At 38.7% G+C, this 23109-nt stretch overlaps 1 protein-coding gene across 1 annotated transcript in view; it reads right to left on the bottom strand.

The window, feature by feature from the left end:
* The window catches only part of LOC126284819 (cap-specific mRNA (nucleoside-2'-O-)-methyltransferase 1), a 241890-nt gene that overhangs the window by 213772 nt on the left and 5009 nt on the right, over positions 1-23109 (bottom strand). Inside the window, exons 3-4 of the mRNA XM_049984029.1 lie at positions 19223-19371; positions 3204-3359 (exon numbers count right to left, since the gene is read on the bottom strand). Of these exons, the coding sequence (XP_049839986.1) occupies positions 3204-3359; positions 19223-19371 (305 nt within the window). The remainder of the gene's footprint in view (positions 1-3203; positions 3360-19222; positions 19372-23109) is intronic.

Here is a 23109-nt window from a genome sequence, read left to right as displayed (position 1 = left end):
TTTTAAAAAAAAGCGAGGAATCGTCTCATTAGCGAAACAATGGCAAGAGACTGTTATTTGTTGTTACTTACACTGCTGCTTTCTTTGATAATGATCAACAAGAACCAAATAACAGACTGCGTGTGACAGAAGATGATGTGAAGGAGAGTTTAGCAAAAATTTTTCACTGTTTGAAAATCTTTGCAGACCCACTTCAGTACATTAAATTCTGCACAGAAACTAGAGTCATCTTAGACTTAAAAATCTAGTCAGTTGTCATGCTTCAAAAATAGATGGAGAATTATAGACTGGATATAATGAGATTGTGTGAAATAAGGTGGCCAGACTTTGGAGAACTTAAAAAACAAGAAGGTGGAGTGCTGCTGTATGTAGGACAGACAGGTGAAGATGCAATGTACTGGAACAGTGTAGGGCTCTTACTATCCAACAACTGCAAAAGGAGTTTACTGGAGTGAAAACCAGTGTCAGAAAGGATAATAACCACATGCTTTAGAATAAAGCACTCCGGGACCATTTGACCATCATGTCATCCTCCGTGGAGGATGCGGTTAGGAGGGGCGTAGGGTCAGCACACCGCTCTCACAGCCGTTATGATGGTGTTCTTGACCGAAGCCACTACTATTCGGTCGAGTAGCTCCTCAATTGGCATCACAAGGCTGAGTGCACCCCGAAAAATGGCAACAGCGCATGGCGGCCTGGATGGTCACCCATCCAAGTGCCGACCACGCCCGACAGCGCTTAACTTTGGTGATCTCACGGGAATCGGTGTAACCACTGCGGCAATGGCGTTGCCATGCTTTAGAATAAATGTATGAAATATCACAGTAATTCAATGCTATGCACCTATTGAAACAGCTGCAAGAAAATATGATGCATGTCACTGAAAACCAGATAGATCACATTTAAAAAATGTAAGCCGTAACTTTCAACACTCTCTGCTAAATGTCAGAAATACATGAGGAGCAGACACTGGAAGTGACTACCGCCTAATTTAGGCTGAGTTCAAATTGAAGATAGTGTCAAACAGAACCTAGCTCAATAACACAGCAAAGGAAAGAATGGATCTCTGATGAAACAAGACGCAGGAAAGAAATAAAATAAAAGGTACATCTTGGTAACACAAGTGCATTGAAGATCAAAGCTCATAAAGAACACATCGATGAGAGATGACCAGGTACAGTTAGCAGAAACAGCACCAAACAGGGATGTATATAAAGGAGCTGTACAATATCACCATACAACTCTCAAGGAAGAACTTTAGATGTGAAGGATCAGTTAAGAGCAAGGATGGAGTGATGATTACAAATCAGCTACAGAGATGGGAGGTCTAAGTCAAGGAGTTGTTAAATTGCAAAGACAACCAAGAGGAACAGGTGAAGAATATTACAGCAAGTTGAAGCAGACCAAGATACAACAAATCTGCAATGACCCACAACAGGCAAATTAGGAATGCTTTGAGAAGCCTAAAAATGCAGACTCCAGACCTATATCAACATAGCACCACAGCTGTTAAAAGCCGATATCAAAAGTACCATTAAGATGCTCCTCCCCCACCTCAAGAGCAACTCCCAAAAGTGTGGCTGGCAGGAGAGCACCTCCCCGCCCCCCCCCCCCCCACCCCAAAAAAAAAGAAAAAAAAAATAGGAAATTTGTTGGCCTGTAACAACAGGTGTGGTATTACCCTGCTGTCGGTGCCCAGCAAGGTCCTCACCAGAGTTATTTTCAATATTCAAGATTCAGTTGAAAATTGACTGCATAAATTACAGGCTTATTTTTACCTTATTAATACTCTTAGGGTCATATTGGAGCAAAGCAAAGAATTCCAGGCAACCAAATACCTAGTATTCATTGATTTTGAAAAGGCCTTCAATTCTGTGAAACATCAAATACTATGGAAACTATTGCAAAAGTATAGTACACCACAGAAAATTGTAATCACCATCAGTAACCTGTATGACGGCTACAAATGATGCTTGTTTTACAACGGAAATCTCTCAGATCCAACAGAGGTAACAGTCAGAGGCTGGCATGATTATATTTTATCACCAACACTCTTCCTACTTGTCCCTAACTCAGTTAGGAGAAAAGTTACAGCGGGCAGGACACAAGGAATCCAATGGGGGGCATCCAGGAACATATGAAGGATTTGGATTTTGGAGATGACATTGTTTTATTTGCTCCAAGGCTGACAGATGTGAAAGCTAAATTAAACTCAGTGGGAAAAAAAAGAAGCAGAGGTTGCTGCGCTCAAGATAAACATAGGTAAAACAAAAGAAATGATGATAAATTCTGGAAATGTGGAAGTGCAGCTGCTTGTAGAGGAGCATCAAGTGGAGATTGTCAAGTCATTCCTGTATCTGAGTAGAGTGGTAACAGAAGATGATGGAGCTGAAGGAGATTTGAAGAACCGCATAAAGAAGGCAAATGCTGCCTTCATACAACTGTATCCAATATGCAGAGACAGGAACATCACATGCAACACTAAAATTGTGAAGACTTTCCTTCTGTATAGCAGTGAAAGCTGATATGTAGATAAAAATACAACACAGTTATAGGTGTCTCTAGTGCATAATAAATATCTGGTGGCCAGAAAAAAATAAGTAATGAAATCATATGTAATGGAGGAATGATGAAACGTATCTTATCAAATGGACACTCATAATTTTACAATATATCTAAATACATATGAACAGTTATTGGTAGTGGCACAATCTGTCAGTAGTTCCCTACTGTCAATTTTGAAGAAAAACTCATGCTTCCACAAGCAAAGTTTCCATTATCTGGTATGTTTCTGACAGTTGAATGATAATTTCTAATACAAATCATTCACTTTGACATTTCATTGTCCAATCACACATGTTCACCAACAGGGCACACAAACCTCGAGCTCATTGATTCCTGTATAACAAAATGTCCTACTATACATGATACTCTCATGGTGAATCACACACAATATTTTTAAGTAAGTACGTCTAGCAGCAACACTTACAGTTACACAGTATGACTAAAGTTAAATACATGTTTTACCCCATATCTTATTTAAAGAAGAATACTTAAATATACCAGAGAGTAACATAAGGTTTATAATTTCAGTCTGCAATATGAATAGCATTAACATAAAATACTTTTTACGTTACTATAAACTGTGTTAAATACAGAAATAAAATTCATATTTAGTTGAAAATTTAAAAGCAGAATCTTACCTCAAGGGAGCTATCCCATTCAAGTGTAGCAGCTTCAAGACCCTCAATACGCAGACCTAAGCCTCTGCGACCTCGCTGTCGCGACATTTCCACTGGATCAACACGACCCTGCTCATGTTTTCCCAGGCCCAAGCCAGCCTTGTAGCCCATTGATTCCTGTACAACAAAATGTCCTACTATACATGATACTCTCATGGTGAATCACACACAATATTTTTAAGTAAGTACATCTAGCAGATCCATAATCCCAGAATTAATGGATTCTCAGATCAAGGGGTAGTGGCTACTGGCCATTAGATTAGATTAGATTAATTATTCATTCCATAGACCCATAAAAGAGGGAATCATCCTGGGTGTGTAACATGTCAGATAAACACATTAGAAAAATGTAATTAGATAAACTTGAGTTTCATTAATTTTAATGATCCTCAGTCAATAAACAGTAAAATTATTTACATGAATTACATTTAAACTTCTAATATTTACAGGTTTAATACTTACATCTGCTTTCATTAAATTCATCATTCAGACATTGCTAGTTTCTTGGCTATTACAACCAAGTATTATCAAAAATTAAATTATTCATTTCAGTGACGCTCAGTTAAGAATGTTCATATTATGTACAAGATTTACAATTAAACTTCCACTATTTACAGACCTAAGACTTACATCTGCTTTCCATACATCCATTATTCACACAGCAGGTAGTTACTTGGCTGTTACACCCAAGTATTGTCAAAAATTAAAGTATAATATATTTTCATTACAACGGTCTACTGCACTTGTTGAGAAACTCATGGATGGAATAGAAGGAGATGGCCACCAAAAATTCTTTTAAATTATGTTTAAATTGTGCCTTGTCTGAAACTAAACTCTTAATGGTTGCTGGTAACTTATTAAAAAGATGTATTGCTGAATACTGGGCTCCTTCCTGGGCAAGAGTAAGTGATTTTAAATCTTTATGCATATTGTTCTTATCCCTAGTATTGATACTGTGTACTAAGCATTTAGCTGGAAAAAGAGATGTATTATTTACAACAAACTTCATTAAGGAATAAATATACCGAGACGCTGTGGTTAATATGCCCAATTCTTTGAATAGGTTTCGACATGATGTTCTTGGATTTACACTACTCATTACTCTTATTATACACTGAGAAATTTTGCACCTCTCCTAAAGCGGCGTTCCATTGCCCACTCAACCTCTCAATCTCCACAACATCCTAGTACATCCCTATGCCACTCCCAATCCCAACTCCTTGCTACAATGATTATATCCCTGTGGAAGGCCCAATTGCAAGACCTGACCAATCCACCCACCCAGAACTTCCTATTCCAGTGCAGTCACAGGTTTATCCTACCTCATCATTGGCCGGACCACTTGTGAAAGCAGCTTTGCCATTTACCAGCTCTGCAGCAATCATTGCACAGCTTTTCACATTGAACATTGGAAAATTTAGGATAGAATGTGACAATATTAAGAAAAGGAAAGTTGCCACTCACCATATAGTGGGGATGCTGAGTCGCACATAGGCACTACATAAACTGTCACAAATCAACACCACACACACACACACACACACACACACACACACACACACACAAACTGCAGTGTCAGGCAACTGAAACCACAGTTAGTCAGTGTGGCTTCAGTTGCCTGAGACTGCAGTCATGCGTGAGAATTGTGTGTGTGTGTGTGTGTGTGTGTGTGTGTGTGTGTGTGTGTGTGTGTGTGTGTGTACTGCAGTGTCAGGCAACTGAAACCACAGTTAGTCAGTGTGGCTTCAGTTGCCTGAGACTGCAGTCATGCGTGAGAATTGTGTGTGTGTGTGTGTGTGTGTGTGTGTGTGTGTGTGTGTGTGTGTGTATTCTTTGTTGATTGATTTGTGACAGTCGTTTTCGTTTTAATGTGTGTATCTGCGACTCAGCATCTCCACTATATGGTGAGCAGCAAGTTTCCTTTTCATATCTTTTTATACTGGAATGACTACGATGAGAAAAAGACTGAATAACCAACAAAAGGATAGTGTTCTACTATTAAGGTATGGAATGTCAGAAGCTTGAATGTGAGGGAAGATGGAAAATTTGGAAAGGGAGATACAAAGGCTCAATCTCGATACAGTAGGGGTCAGGGAGGTGAAATGGAAAGAAGACAGGGACTTCTGGTCAGATGAATATAAGGTAATATCAACAACAGCAGAAAATAGTATAACAGGAGCAGGATTCGTTATGAATAGAAATGTAAGGCAAAGAGTGTATTACTGTGAACAGTTCAATGATAGGGTAGTTTGTATCAGAATCAACAGCAAATCAACACTGACAAAGATAGTTCAGGAATACATGCCAACATCACCAGCTGAATATGGGGAGATAGACAAAGTCTATGAGGATACTGAAGGTGTAACAGAGTATGTAAAGGGGAGACAAAAATCTAATAGACATGAGAGACTGGAATGCAGTTGTGGGGAAAAAGAGTAGAAGGAAAGGTTACATGAGATTATGGGGTTGGGACAAAGAATGAGAAAGAAGCAAGACTGACTGAGTTGTGTAATAAATTTAAGCTAGTAATAGCGAATACTCTGTTCAAGAATCACAAGAGAAGAAGGTATACTTGGAAAAGACTGGATTATATGCAAAGATTTCAGTTATATTACATCATGGTCAGAGAGAGATTCTGAAATCAAATACCGGATTGTAAGGCTTACTCAAGAGCAGATATAGGCTCAGATCACAATGTAGTAGTGATGAAGAGTAGACTGAAGTTTAAGAGATTAGTCAGGTAGAATCAATACTCAGAGGAGTGGGATATGGAAGCACGAAGTAATGACGAGATACGCTTGAAGTCCTCAAAGGCTACAGAAATGGCAATAAAGAATAGGTCAGTAGACAGTACAGTTGAAGAGGAATGGGCATCTCTAAAAAGGGTAGTCACTGAAGTTGGGGTGAAAAACATAGGTAAAAAGAAGGTAACTGCAAAGAAACCATTAGTACCAGAAGAAATACTTCAGCTGATTGACAAAAGAAGGAAGTACAAAAATATTCAGGGAAAATTATGATTACAGAAATACAAGTAGCTGAGGAATGAAATTAACAGGAGGTGCAGGGCAGTTAAGATGAAACGGCATCATGAAAAATGTGAAGAAATCGAAAAAAAACTGACTCAGCATATAGGACAGTCATAGCAAACTTCAGTGAAAGTAAAAGGAAGGGTGGTAACATCAAAAGTACAACAGGAATTCCACTGTTAAATGCAGAGGAGAAAGCAGATAGGTGGAAAGAGTACAGTGAAGGTCTCTATGAGGGGCAAGATTTGTCTGATGTGATAGAAAAAGAAACAGGAGTCCATTTACAGGAGATATGGGATCCAGTATTAGAATCAGAATTAAAGAGAGCTTTGGAGAGCTTAAGATCAGATAAGTCAGGAGGATAGATAACATTCCATCAGAATTTCTGAAGTCATTGGGGGAAGTGACAACAAAACTACTATTTACTTTGGTGTGTAGAATGTATGCGTCCAGTGATATATACCATCCGATTTTTGGAAAAATATCATTGACACAATTCATGAGACTGCATGAGCTGACTAGTATGTATAGAGAGAGACAGGTAATATACAATATCTACACGAGCCAAGAGGGAATGATAACAGTGGACAACCAAGAATGAATTCTCATATTAAAAAGGTTCTGGACAAGGATGTAGTCTTTCATCCCTACTGTTTAATCTGCACATTGAGGAATCAATGACGCAAAATGAATTAAAATTCAAGGCAAAGGATATCAATTATACGATTTGCTGATGACACTGCTATTCTTGATGAAAGTGAAGAATAATTACAAGATCGGCTGAACCAAATGAACAGTCTAATGAGTACAGAATACGGACAGAGTAAATTGAAGGAACACAAAGGTAATGAGAACTAGCAAAAATGAGAACTGCGAGAAACTTAACATCGGGTTTGATGCTTACAAAGTGGACGAAGTTAAGGAATTCTACTATCTAGGCAGAAAAATAACCAATGACAGACAGAGCAAAGGAGGACATCAAAAGTAGAATAGCACTGGCAAAAAAGGCATTCTTGGCCAAGAGACATCTACTAGTATCAAACATAGGCCTTAATTTGAGGACAAAATTTCTGAGAATGTACATTTGGAGCCCAGCATTATGTGGTAGTGAAACATGAACCATGGGGGAACTGTAACAGAAGAGAATTAAAGCACTTGAGATGTGGTGCTACAAATGAATCTTGAAAATTAGGTGGACTGATAAGGTAAGGAATGAGGAGGTTCTATGCAGAATCGGAGAGGAAAGGAATATGTGGAAAGCACTGAAAAGGAGAAGTGACAGGATGATAGAACATCTGTTAAGACATCAGGGAATGACTTCCACGGTACTAGAGGGACTTGGAGATGGCAATAATTATAGAGGAAGACAGAGATTGGAATATATCCAGCAAATGATAGAGGATGTACGTTGCCGGCGTTACTACGAGATGAAGAGATTGGCACAGGAGAGGAATTCGTCACAGGGTCCATGAGGACTCGTGACAAAAAAAGAAAAGAAAAAAAGACTACCAACCAGCATTCAATCAGAATGGCCAAACTATGGCCATGAACAAAGTAGACCATCACACAACATTCAGCTGAACATGAAATTCTCGATTTCAATGGCCGCTTTTCTACCCGAGCCATCTGGATCCTCCTCTTCACTACCAGCTTTTCTGAACTGTACAGATGGAAGTTATCCTTACACCACATTCTCCGCTCCTGTAGTCACTCCAGCCTTGACCTATGGCAACATACTGTCCCCACACCCTCTAGCCCACAGTTTTCACTCCCTTGGCCCCATCACCTCCTCTCCATTTCCATCTTCTATGTTATTCATTTGCTGCCCTCTGCCAACACACCAGTCCATATATCCCCACTCCTCTCCTTTCTTGCTCAGCTTTCCCACCTTCCTGCCCCACAGCCTCCTGACATGGTACCTGATGCCAGTCTAGTCCCTGCACACTCTGCCAGACAGCGCTCCTCTCTTCCTTCATCCATAAACTGATAGCCCTTCTCCTTTCCCTTCCTCATCCCCTCCAGATTGCTGCTAGCATCCTACGTGATAGTTGCATTCTGGCCCTGAGCTGCTGGAGTTGATGGTCATGTGTGCATGGGGTGTATTCGACTGTGTGGAGGAATGGTGTGTGTTTCTTTTTTTCCAATGAAGGCTGTGGTCAAAATGTTTGGTGTAAGTGTCTTTTAATTTCCCCTGTCTGCAATTTAGTGTGTTATCCTTATATTATAGTAAGTAGCAATCTATCTTTTCGTACATAGTTCATATAATTACATTATATATACTGACATCAAAGATAACATTTATTTACATTACTTTTTTTAGAAAACAAAATTGTTTAAAATTAACCTAATCAATAAAAAAAACTCTGCAACTATACAACACAAAGTTTTTCAAAAGAAAGCACTCTCTTCTGAGATATTATGCCACTTATTTGTCAATGTTAAACTGCAGTTATTTGAACATAGAAGACACATCGTCAGACATCTGACAATTTCCACATATCCTGCTGCCCGGTTGTTTTTCCACATACTTGACCATAGCAATAATAGTTCATTATCATCCTATGGTTTAAAGAAGAATCTAGGGCTGTGGACTCTGACTTACATGGAGCTATGGCCACAAGAGTTGTTAATCTAATTTGCGGGTGCAACCCAGTGTATTTCAGTGTTTCCTTCACCTCTTCCTGAGGTATTTGTCCTTTCATAGTTTTCAAAAGCTTGCTGACTCGTCCAAAACATAATTTTCCAGCAATAATGAAGCACTTTTCAACAGAACAGATGTCTCAATACTTTTGTGTAACAAATTATACCCAACACAACACGGTTTGGATACATCTTCAATGCAGTGCATCATTTAAACCACATATATTTGCAGAATACAAGTCATCATCATCATCATCATAAACTAAAGGCTATGCCTTGTTGATTTAGCCTCGTCCCTCTCTCCATTGTCGTCCTCCAATTCTTCATACGATTTTATCCCCACATCTTCTTTGATGTTATTAAAATACATTGCTCTTGGCCTGCCTCTTGGTTTTTTTCCCTAAAACTTTTCCTTCAAATACATTCTTTAGGAACTAGTTGTGTCTCATTATGGGCCCTATCATTTGTAATTTTCTTCTTCCTATATAATTTAGCAGCGTTCTGTTCTCATTCACTTCTCTTAAGACCTGTTCATTACTTTTTCTACCTACCCACCTTGTTTTCATCATTCTTCTCCGTATCCACGTTTCCACTGCTTCCAGTTTCTTTTTCTCAGCCTTTCCCAGAGTCCACACTTCACATCCGTATGTTCAGACACTGCAGACAAAAGTTTTGGCAAACTTTTTCCTACTTTCTAGGCTTATATGATTGCCTGTTAGTAAATTCCTTTTATTTTGGAAAGCTTGCTTTGCCAAGGCTATTCTTCTCTTTATATCTGTGATACATTTATTGTCGTCAGTGATTGTGCTCCCCCAATAACAGAAGTTCTCAACCTGCTCTAGAGCATCATCTTCTAGTTTAATATTAACTTCACCACTTTCTTTTGTCTTCCCTATTACCATAGTTTTTGTTTTCTTCTTATTTATTTTTAGATTAAATTCTCTTAGGATTTTAGTAAATTTTAGCAACATAAACTCCATTTCCTTTACTGAGTCAGCAAGTACTACTATATCATCTGCAAAACGTACCCCATTAATTTGAATTCCTTTGGTTACTCTTTTCAATTTTTCAATGTTTTTTCAACAAATAAGTTGAAGAAATATGGTGATAATGGGCATCTTTGCCTTATTCCCCTACTTATTTTTGCTTTCTTCTTCACATCATTCATTTCTATCTCTGCTTCCTGCCTTTTATACAGATTCCAGATTAATCTTCTGTCCCTCCAATCAAGAATTATTTCCTTCATTGTTCGGAATAACAATTTCCAATTAACCATGTCAAATGCTTTTTGTAAATCTATAAAGGTTGAGTAGGTTTACCTATTAACTCCAATTCGTCTTTCTAATACCATCCTCAGAGCTAGTATTGCCTCTCTAGTTCCTTTTCCGGATCTGAAACCAAACTGGTCTTCTCCTAGGTTTGCCTGAATTTTCTCTTTTATTCGATTTTTTATTATGTTTAACATTATTTTGGAAGTGTGGGATAATAAGGAGATAGTTCTATAGTTCTCACAGTCCACAGCATTTCCTTTTTTTTTGGGGGGGGGGGGGGGGGGGGGGATTACTACTGTTTTGCTGTTAAGCAAATCTGTAGGTGGTTCTTTTCCATCTTCATAGTACTCTGTAATAAGTTTATATAAGTACTCTTTTGTTGATTCTCCAATTTCCCTCAGTATTTCTACTGAGATATCATTTGCGCCTGTAGCTTTGCTATTACTTAGAACATTCAAGGCACTGTTGAATTCCTCTTTAGATATAGGTGGCCCTATCATGTCGATATCCACACTACTCTCTTCTTCCAGAATTTCCCCCTCATTAGCAATATCTTCTCCTAGTTCCTCAAAATACTCTTTCCATCTTTCTCATACACCCTCTAATTCAAAAAGTAGGTCACTGTTTTTATTCTTGACCATATTTGTTTTTGTTCTTGGATTTATCTGCATTGATTTAATTTTAAAGTAGACTCTATCAATTTGACCTCCACTTAGATCTTGTTGAATTTCCTTATGTTTGTCGTGCATCCACTTTTCTTTTTCAAATCTGCATTTCTGTGTAATTGTAAATAAAATAGAAAGAAACTTCCACATGGGAAAAATATATTAAAAACAAAGATTCCAAGAACTTACCAAGCGGGAAAGTGTCGGTAGATAGGCACAATAAATAAAACACACACACAGAATTTCTAGCTTTCGCAACCGACGGTTGCTTCTTCAGGAAAGAGGGAAGGAGAGGGAAATACGAAAGGATGTGGGTTTTAAGGGAGAGGGTAAGGAGTCATTCCAATCCCGGGAGCGGAAAGACTTCCCTTAGGGGGAAAAAAGGACAGGTGTATACTCGCGCGCACACACGCACACACGCACACACACACACACACACACACACACACACACACACACACACACACACACACACACCACACATATCCATCCGCACATACACAGACACAAGCAGACATATTTCAAGGCAAAGACTCTTTGCCTTTAAATATGTCTGCTTGTGTCTGTGTATGTGTGGATGTGTGTGTGTGTGTGTGTGTGTGTGTGTGCCTGCGCGCGCGCGCGCTCGCGCGCAAGTGTACACCTGTCCTTTTTTCCCCCTAAGGGAAGTCTTTCCGCTCCCGGGATTGGAATGACTCCTTACCCTCTCCCTTAAAACCCACATCCTTTCGTATTTCCCTCTCCTTCCCTCTTTCCTGAAGAAGCAACCGTCGGTTGCGAAAGCTAGAAATTCTGCGTGTGTGTTTGTGTGTTTTATTTATTGTGCCTATCTACCGGCACTTTCCCGCTTGGTAAGTCTTGGAATCTTTGTTTTTAATATATTTCTGTGTAATTACATTTTTTATTCTTTTGTACTTATCGAAATCTTTTTTCTTCAGCCTGTTTTGTTCTTCAATAAGGTCTAGCATTTCCTTGGTCATCCATGGTTTCCTCGGTTCTAGTTTCCTTAATGCTACTAGCTCTTTAGCAGCTACTTCTAGGGTCTCTCTGAATCCTTCCCATTTTTTCCTGTTACCCATCAGATTATCGGTCAATTCTTTCATATCCGCAGCTACTTGCTTTCCTTAAGTTTTTCTACAAACCATCTGTGTTGGTTAGTTCTTTTATATTTCTTAAATCTGCTACTATAGTCTGCTATCACTAGAACATGGTCACTGTTTATATCATATCCACGGTATGAGTGGCTAGACTATTTGACTCATAAATTTCTTCTTGACTAGGATATAATCTATCTGATACCTTTTGCCATCTGCTGGACTTTTCCATGTATATCTTCTCTTGGGCATTTCAAAACGTGTTGGTAGCTACCATCTCATACTATACACAGAAATCTAGCAACCTTTCTCCTCTAGCATTCATTTTTCCTAGCCTGAACTTGCCATTCCATAATCCTTTGTTATCTTCACCAAACGATGCATTGAAATCACTAATTATGATAAGATTGTCCTTTTCTTTAAGTCATCAATTTGCTCATATACTACTTCTACTTCCTCATCCTTGTTATTTGTGGTTGGTAAGTAAACAGCAATAACACACAAATCCGTGGGTTGTGCTTTAATTTAAATCATCATTATCCTATCACTGCAGTGGTATGTGTTTAACATGTTGTTCTTCCATTTTCCTCTGAAAACTATAGCAACACCATTTCTTCCTGTTTGAGCACTGCCATTGTGAATGATCCTGAAATCCCGACATAAAATCACCGTTACGGTCTCATCTAGTTTAACAGACTCCTAATATGTCCAGCTGTGACTTTTCCATCAGCATCTTAACCACTTCAAGTTTCCCAGTTTTTAATAGGGTTCTGACATTCCATGTTCCAATTCTCATCAGTTCCTTTATTCCTTCACTCCTTACTGCCTTGCCCAAGACATTCACCCTCAGAGATCCAAATGGGGGAATTGAAACTCTGGAAAATTTTGAATTGGACATAGCCATATTTCTCTTTGGGAATCCTGTATGGGATCGTTAATGCAGTGGTTTCCCATTGCCTTCCGCATCCTCCTGTCCCTGACCAAGTTAATGGTTCCTCCACCTTTAGGGACAATTTCTCATCCCTGGGACAAGGGAGTGTCCCTTCCTTACCTGCTCATCTGCCCCTTACTGGCCATTGGCACTTGGTAAGGTTGGTCTCCTTATACCGGGAGCCATTCGGTTAACAGCCATGTGTTAGAAAAGAAAATGAAAGATGCCCTTGGGCCTCGCAACCTAATACCATCAGGGTCGAATCAACAAGAACTGACCGAGAGAGGCCAACCGGAAAGAAGCAAAAGTCTAATACAAGTAAGTGGAAACAATGCCAGACTTAGCTAAGGGCCCGTGTGGTTGCCACCCACATACAAGTATAAATAAGTATCACCCATATACAAGTATAAATATGAAAATAACCAAATACAGTGCTTTAGCTTCACAAACATTTGTAAATAAGTACCACATCCACTTGGTCTGAGTCTAACAGCCAATCAGCAAAGGACACATGACATTATGCAAATATGTATCTGCTGGTAAAATATGACACTGAGAATGTTTATTTCAATGTTTATAAAATATTACTGTTACTATTTTGTGAGCGAAGTTTGTGGTACAACGTAACCAGTTGCATAGTTGTAGGTTAGGCTGAAAGGTACTAGACACCATAATAATTTACTTGTTTGCTAAAGTGCAGCACCATATTTGGTGTTTATGATATTTATATTTGCTTACTGTGAAAATTGTAGCTAAATGATCCACCACATCAATTACCTCTCAAAAGAACATTATCTCTTGTATGACAGGTTGTGCAAAAATGTCTAGAAACATCATGTCAGGGACTAAAACTTCTGGAAGGCAGTTTGCTGTAAGTAGGGGGTTTTTGTTTGAACTCAGATCTACATAGAACCATAGATCTTTATGTGGAAAATGAAGTGTCATTTTTAAGATTACATGCAGTTCTTAGCATTGAGAAGTAAAGTTAAAATCAAATTTCAACAATCAGTAAAAGAGTTAGTAATTTTAAAAAGCTGTTGCCTTTAGATATGAAAAATTTTCGCATGGGAAGGGGTAAAATGCTAAATTTAATGCCTTTTTTTTTAATAAACACCAACTTCAGGTTATGTCGCTAAAAATTACAAATTTCACGTTTTTGTTTACACCACATTTTCCTGTCCCTAGATATCGAAGACATTTATTAATTACTTTATGCTTATGCATTGCTAACTTCTTTCAAGCTGGTTTTGTTATGATAATGATGGTAAGTAATCTACTGTAAGTGCAATAATATCAGCTGCCTTTACATTCTGCCCGTTTGGGTAAGCATAGCTTGTAATATGCACCCTGCTCTCCCCCTCCAAAGCTGTCCCAATGCATGGAGTGTCAACAAATGCGGCAGTGCTGCTGAGCGGTATGGACAGAAGGGCACAGGCAGTAGTGCGCATCTATGCAACATGCTACTGACATAGCTGTGTTGTTGTTGTCTTCAGTCCTGAGACTGGTTTGATGCAGCTCTCCATGCTACTCTATCCTGTGCAAGCTGCTTCATCTCCCAGTACCTACTGCAACCTACATCCTTCTGAATCTGCTTAGTGTACTCATCTCTCGGTCTCCCTCTATGATTTTTACCCTCCACGCTGCCCTCCAACGCTAAATTTGTGATCCCTTGATGCCTCAAAACATGTCCTACCAACCTATCCCTTCTTCTAGTCAAGTTGTGCCACAAACTTCTCTTCTCCCCAATCCTATTCAATACCTCCTCATTAGTTACGTGATCTATCCACCTTATCTTCAGTATTCTTCTGTAGCACCACATTTCGAAAGCTTCTATTCTCTTCTTGTCCAAACTAGTTATCGTCCATGTTTCACTTCCATACATGGCTACACTCCAAACAAATACTTTCAGTCGTAAGGTCAGTATTGCCTCACGTGTTCCAACATTTTGACGGAATCCAAACTGATCCTCCCCGAGGTCCGCATCTACCAGTTTTTCCATTCGTCTGTAAAGAATTCGCGTTAGTATTTTGCAGCTGTGACTTATTAAACTGATAGTTCGGTAATTTTCACATCTGTCAGCACCTGCTTTCTTTGGGATTGGAATTATTATATTCTTCTTGAAGTCTGAGGGTATTTCGCCTGTCTCATACATCTTGCTCACCAGCTGGTAGAGTTTTGTCATGACTGGCTCTCCCAAGGCTGTCAGTAGTTCTAATGGAATGTTGTCTACTCCGGGGGCCTTGTTTCGACTCAGGTGTTTCAGTGCTCTGTCAAACTCTTCACGCAGTATCGTATCTCCCATTTCGTCTTCATCTACATCCTCTTCCATTTCCATAATATTGTCCTCAAGTACATCACCCTTGTATAAACCTTCTATATACTCCTTCCACCTTTCTGCCTTCCCTTCTTTGCTTAGAACTGGGTTGCCATCTGAGCTCCTGATATTCATACACGTGGTTCTCTTCTCTCCAAAGGTCTCTTTAATTTTCCTGTAGGCAGTATCTATCTTACCCCTAGTGAGATAAGCTGCTACATCCTTACATTTGTCCTCTAGCCATCCCTGTTTAGCCATTTTGCACTTCCTGTCGATCTCATTTTTGAGACGTTTGTATTCCTTTTTGCCTGCTTCATTTACTGCATTTTTATATTTTCTCCTTTCATCAATTAAATTCAATATTTCTTCTGTAACCCAAGGATTTCTAGCAGCCCTTGTCTTTCTACCTACTTTATCCTCTGCTGCCTTCACTACTTCATCCCTCAGAGCTACCCATTCTTCTTCTACTGTATTTCTTTCCCCTATTCCTGTCAATTGTCCCCTTATGCTCTCCCTGAAACTCTGTACAACCTCTGGTTCTTTCGGTTTATCCAGGTCCCATCTCCTTAATTTCCCACATTTTTGCAGTTTCTTCAGTTTTAATCTACAGGTCATAACCAATAGATTGTGGTCCGAGTCCACATCTGCCCCTGGAAATGTCTTACAACTTAAAACCTGGTTCCTAAATCTCTGTCTTACCATTATATAATCTATTTTATACCTTTTAGTATCTCCAGGGTTCTTCCACGTATACAACCTTCTTTCATGATTCTTAAACCAAGTGTTAGCTATGATTAAGTTGTGCTCTGTGCAAAATTCTACTAGGCGGCTTCCTCTTTCATTTCTTAGCCCCAATCCATATTCACCTACTATGTTTCCTTCTCTCCCTTTTCCTACACTCGAATTCCAGTCACCCATTACTATTAAATTTTCGTCTCCCTTCACTATCTGAACAATTTCTTTTATTTCATCGTACATTTCTTCAATTTCTTCATCATCTGCAGAGCTAGTTGGCATATAAACTTGTACTACTGTAGTAGGTGAGGGCTTCGTATCTATCTTGGCCACAATAATGCGTTCACTATGCTACTGACATAGCTATACATTATAAAATATGCACATTATGCTACAAATAATGTGGAAGTACAGATTACACACAATGAAGATTGTGTAAGTCTTGTGTACATTACTTTGAATCTCATCAAACAATTATATCCACCTATAAAAGCATTTTCAAACATATGATAAAGATCAAAAGTTGAAGGGTAAATAGCTTTTTCCAAGAGTAAATATTGTTTCCCAATTTGCATAATATTCTTCAAATCAATAAGTATCTTTACTACACACTTTCTAAACCAGCCAATGTTTTGCCTCAGGGTCAAGCTACATTCATACCACATTTCATCAAAATCAGTTTATCGGATCAGTCACAAAAACATAACAAACGGAGTTACTTTCGTATTTATAATATCAGCATGGATAAAATTTTCAATTATGATATCTTTCTTCCTCTGATCTGATTTTGATGAGATAAAGCTTATATAGTGCCCTATGCTAAGCTCAAACCCAATGAAAATTCATCTAGCAGTTTTGGAGAAGTGCATTCCAAGTAAACACAGACAGACATAGTAATCTTACAGATTTATTATTAGTGATGTAAATAAAATAGAAAGAAACTTCCACATGGGAAAAATATATTAAAAACAGATTCCAAGACTTACCACCAAGCGGGAAAGCGCCGGCAGACAGGCACAATGAACAAAACACACAAACACACACCCAGAATTACTAGCTTTCGCAACCGATGGTTGCTTCTTCAGGAAAGAGGGAAGGAGAGGGAAAGACAAAAGGATGTGGGTTTTAAGGGAGAGGGTAAGGAGTCATTCCAATCCCGGGAGCGGAAAGACTTCCCTTAGGGGGGAAAAAAGGACAGGTGTACACTCGCGCACACACACACACATATCCATCCGCACATACACAGACACAAGCAGACATATTTAAAGGCAAAGAGTCTGTCCTTTTTTTCCCCTAAGGGAAGTCTTTCTGCTCCCGGGATTGGAATGACTCCTTACCCTCTCCCTTAAAACCCACATCCTTTCGTCTTTCCCTCTCCTTCCCTCTTTCCTGAAGAAGCAACCATCGGTTGCGAAAGCTAGTAATTCTGTGTGTGTGTGTGTGTGTGTGTGTGTGTGTGCGTTTTGTTCATTGTGCCTGTCTGCCGGCACTTTCCCGCTTGGTAAGTCTTGGAATCTTTGTTTTTAATAGATTTATTATTAGTATAGATTTATGTCTATAAATCCAAGGAACATCTCACGGTGATATGGAATTTGTCAAGACAACACAAAGATAATCAACAGGCCAAAATATATAACACAGCATATGTAAAAGCCTTTAAGACGATGCAACACAGACTATGGGGATAGGGCAGGTTGTTGATCATGGCCTCGATTAAGGTACCATTGAAACCACAGGTTTTTCTTTGCCAGCTAACTAAACATGAACAACTGCACTACAGCTAAGAAAGCAATAAAGAAAAAACTTTATAATGTTAACTCGTAAGACTTCTTTTGTCAGAAGAAGGAAAACACTGAAATTGGAGGAAACAGTAAGATGAAATAGTATTGGAGAAAACAAAATGCTATTTGAAATCCTGAATTAGGACAGGCACAGAGTAAAAAAAAAAAAAAAAAAAAAAAAAAAAAAAAAAAAAAAAAAATTATGTTAGCATATCTATTAGTATCCTGTGATCACTCGGCAATTTGAGGCACTTAATTGTCAGCACTACTGTGGAGTTTGAATCTCAGCTGTTAGTGAATTGTCAGCCCCGTATATTCTTCTACAATTTATATTTTCCGCATGCAGGATTTTGAGTGATTTTTCACTCTTCCCAGTACCTGTGCATCCTACAGTTTATGTTATCTATCCATCCCTTTCTTCTACTGAATTTTAAAATTTTGTAAGTTAAAGTTCGAATCATATTTCTTTAATCCGCAAGTATCAGCTAAACCCCAGATTTTGAATTCCTGTAGCTATTGAGTTAACATTTTCCTCTTGCCTAAAATTTGGTCAACATTCATTTTCAGTTCTGTCTACTGCAGTCACTAAACCATTAACAAAACAAATTAACATGCACTTTTGGGAGTTAATCTGAGTTGCCAATTCCATTTTTATGCACAATATTTTGAACAACATAGTCATTTGCTGCAAGTGCCATGAGCTGTGTTGTATGTACCCTTGCTGCTTGGGCTCCAACCGGACTGTATGATCCAGAATGACTAGATTTAAAGCGCTACATAGCTCACAGCACCTGAAGATGATGACTGGACTGATAGTCAAAATGTTGTTACAAAAAGAAAACAACAACTTGGCTAAAAATCCGAAATCACACCATTAATCAATCACACTGAGAAAACAAGAGATCTATCAAAATGAATTATTAGTACAGAATCTGAAATTGTTGCCTCTTTTGTATACTGCACACACAAAAAATGAGGAACACAATAGAACCTACATATACAATGTGCATATGCCATCCAACATTTATTTGCACTCATTGGAGATGACATGAGCATCACACATCTGTCTATTTGAATTGGGAAGTAAATGCTAATCGAGAAAAAAATTAGGATCCACCACGTCATCAAGTCTTAGCATAGCCTTCTTTAGACCCATTTAGCTGGGTAACAGACATGAAACGGAAATTTATACAACACAATCGACATAATGCACAGGAATACAGAACTGAAACACTCATTTGTGATCAAGACAACAAAAACTATTCCCGTAACTTACAGGCACTGGGGAATATCAAGACAAATAAGTTTATACAGCACACACAAATTGATCCAATAGAGCTTAAAATCATAGTACTGATTATCACTTACTTTTTTGATGATGAGAAACAGTAGATTTTGAAAGCTGTTTGCAGTTACATGGTATTAAATATGCCTACAAAATATATTTACCAAACATCAAGTAGTTAAAAAAAAAATCCCCCACCCCTCTCATGCATACATTTCAATGCAAAAATAATACACACCATCATTTTCTTAATCTTGTTGTCCATGAACGCTGCTGGTTTTGCCTCCTTAACAATTTTTGAGGCAACACTTCTGTCTTCATCTCCAAACTGATACTGCAGTCGATCTGCTGTTGGGCTCTGATCTGAATACTCATTATCAGACAGACCTGAAACACTTTTCTTAATTCAGTATTGATGCTCACGGGTATCATTAACGCTTACTTTACAACAGTTTAAAATAGACAGTTAATATTGCACAAAAAATTAAAACAATGAAATCAATATAAGTGAGTTAAAAAATAAGAAGTAATTCCAGTAATAACAGTCCAGAAACTAAAGCTTGTGATTTTGTTCCCCCTTTATGATAATATGCTCACATAATATAAACTTTTCGACAGAAAATTTCTTCTGTAGGAATTAACAAGGAATTTGAATGCATCACTGACATGAGAACTGTGCACTCTGTGCAACCAGATATGTGAGGCAGAATAAAGTAGCACTCATGATGATATGTTCTTTGACTCCTGGAAAATATTTCCATGCTGTCATCTAGCGAACAAGGTCCAAATGGGTGAATGGAAGAATTCCTGGTACATATAACGCTGTCTGTCATCCCTAATGAGGCAGAAATCATGTGTGTATGTAGCTTCAGGTCTACTCCATGAATGCTTTATAGGATTTAAATGGTAGGTATTTTTAGATTGTGTGAGTCCCTCTGTAGTATACAGAGAAGTTGCAATGTCAGAAAACTGTAATGAAACTATGACGACCCGCAGAGGATAACAGCCCTGCAGGTACTGGCAGCTGATCAGTTAATATTAACAAATGTAATATATTGTACTTCAATAGATGGAAGCACATATTGTTTCACTGCAGCATAGGTGATCAATCACCAGAAAGGGTCACAATTGTAAGTGGAATAATCATATAAAACTAAAAGTAGGAAAGGTGGATACCCATTTGAGATTCAGTAGAAAAAGGGTGCAACTTACAGAGCCTTCATTTTCTTGTGATGACCTCCTCCTCCTCCTCCTCCTCCTCCTACTACTACTACTACTACTACTACTACTACTACTACTACTACTACTACATATACTCACTTCTTAGCTGTAGGAGTCTTCTGTTGCACTCAAAGGCACAAAACAGGGACACAATTTTTTAATTCCAGAAAAAGGCTATAAGAAAAATAACTAGAAGTACTGGTTGCACTTATTGTAAAGTACGTGTTTGTAAAACTGGGTATCCTTACTGCAGCTAGTGAGTATATTGACTGATCTCTTGTGAATATCAGGGTAAATATTATTAAACAATGGAAAATTCAGGATGGGATGAAAATATTGTGAAAAGTATCGATTGCTACTCACTATATAGCAGAGATGCCGAGTCCCAGCCACACCAGCTAGACTGCTTCTCCCACCATGCACTGCTGCTCGCAGTGTGACCTCACAACCAGAGACTGTGATCATGTGCTTGTGAGTTGCATTTGTGTGAGAGTATGCTTATGTTGTCTAATAGCGATGAAGGCCTTTCTGGCCAAAAGCTTACTCGTTTGACAGTCTTTTTGTTGTGCATATCTACAGCTCTGCATCTCCGCTATGCGGTAAGCAGCAATCCATCCTTTTCATAATATTGCACATTTAACTAACAGTTCTATACATAATCAGAAACAATAACCAGTCTGAACCCACATTTACTAAGAAAAAAATCTCAAAACACCATTTTCTATCAGGGAATAAAATTGTGTAATAAATTGCAGAAGGAGACGAAAAATATTAGTAAAATACATTTGTTTAAAATGGCAGCTACAGCAACATTCTTGATAAATAAAGCATACTACACAATGAATGATTACTGAGAGGACTCAGAAGAGTGCTTCATAATTAAACGATGTAACTAAAACACCTTGTCCCTTTACAATGCTTTTACAAGAAAATCATGTACCATGATATATAGTGCATGACAGTAATGTCCTGTCATTCTCGGGAGTTCAATATCTAATACATCACGGGGGGATGCTGAATCAGTTTTTCAATTTGAATTGAAGATGGGCATGAAGACATGTAATGGGGCATAGTGACACATTTACAGGTCTGGAGACAGTTTCCCGAACAGACTGCAATTAGTGCAAGGGACACAACAGCATGTCCATGGTTCAGGAGCCACAAGCAGATGTCCTAGGTGTGTGTGCAGCGATGAAGAGCAAAACTATGTTTATAATATTAAGTATCTGGAGAGAATTTTATACATACCTAATAACATTATACAATGTGGACCTACCAAATAATGTAGTGCAGTTGTTGAGATGTTGACCTAACATTCAGGAAGATAAGAGTTTTCTCTGTCTGGCAATCCTGAGTCAGGTTCTGCTACAACATTTCATGCAAATGCTGTGATGGTTTCATCATGAAGGTCACAGCCAACCTTTTGTTCTATGTTTACAAAAGCATGCTAATATATTCTGTGTGTATGTATATTTGTTATTGAGTTATTTATTTTCATTGTATTGTAATGACAAATCCTACATCATTGTAAGACCATCCCTGGATTAATAAATAAATACATTTACTTGTCACTCAATCTGGAACCTTAACCAGATAAGATAACAAATATTCTGCAAAAGGCTGGGTATTTTGTCATACTTTCATTTTGTCGGCACGAAGCACCATGATGACACCGAACCCACATTGGGAAAAATTTTCAGTTCAAAATCTGAGAAGCCAAGCAACATATCATTCCTCCAATATGAAATGACGACATTGGAAGCTCAACAATTCACTGAAAGTGGGGGAGGTACAGGCATTGAAACTGCTGCGGCACAAGTGCATTGACAAACGCAGGAGATAGTGATGACACCAGTGACCTCCGTTTCTGCAGCAGCATTGGCTTTCTGCCCTGGGTCTTTGAGAACCAAAGCAAAGAAGATAGCAAACATTGCGGGCAGCATGGCTTTATCACTCTTTTTGTTCTCACCATGTGGGTGAGTCTTAAGCTCTCGTATCTTTGGTTCTTCAAGATATATGCTGCAGTCTTAACTCCAAACAGGGTGATCCCGAGAGCAATTTACATACTGCAAATCTGATGAAAACATGACTCCTTCATAGGCTGCCTTACCACATTTGCCACAAGTGGCTTCTCCCTTACCCCTAAGAGTAATATGCACAAAGCACTGGCATTTGAAACAGCGCACTGGGTTGGGTACGTAAGGTCTCAAGCTTAGGTGAAGGAAACCTGTCTTAACATGCTCTGGAAGTTTTGTGCTTCTAAAAACCAGTATGAATGAGTCGGATTTGACAGCATTACTATCCATCCTTTTCATGATATTCTGCCCATCAACTATTCCTTCTTGGCCTGCTTAATTTTCTGTTGTTCTTTGGGAATGTCCAGCAGATCCTGGCATGTCACAACACCTTTGCTGCAATTCAACATTCTGTGGGGCTCACTGTCTGTGGCATATTTCCCAAGGCATTTCACTTTCTGCAGGTTCACTGCCTGGTGGCAATTAGTAGTTTCAACAAACAGTGTTCCACTGCGTAACCGTTAGACTGATTTTAATGTCCCTGTGACGGCCTCTAAACACTTTTGAATGTAAAATGGGGAGACTTTTTGAAAGTTGCCTCGCTTCTTTTAACTATCAAAAATACATTCTCACATGCAGTATGCATTCTGTTACTAAATATCTTAGTGTCCTTAAGAACTTCAGAATTGGGAGGGCTCATCACACGAGGCCTCCCATTCTGGTGGGAGGAGGAGAAGATTTTGAGGGGTCCATCTCAGTCCCACGAGCAGTTAGGTAAATACAAGTTCACCTAGACCGAGCCCCACGTGCTTCGATAAGCCTTTGATATGTGGCACAGACAGATCTTGGTGGAATGTTAACATGTGTGCCCCCCCTTCAACTGAAGTTG

The sequence above is a fragment of the Schistocerca gregaria genome, chromosome 8 (genome assembly GCF_023897955.1).
Source record: "Schistocerca gregaria isolate iqSchGreg1 chromosome 8, iqSchGreg1.2, whole genome shotgun sequence".
NCBI classification, from domain to species: Eukaryota; Metazoa; Arthropoda; class Insecta; order Orthoptera; family Acrididae; genus Schistocerca; species Schistocerca gregaria.
The sequence above is the reverse complement of the archived record's forward strand: the minus strand, read 5'-3'. Positions and strand labels throughout refer to the sequence as shown.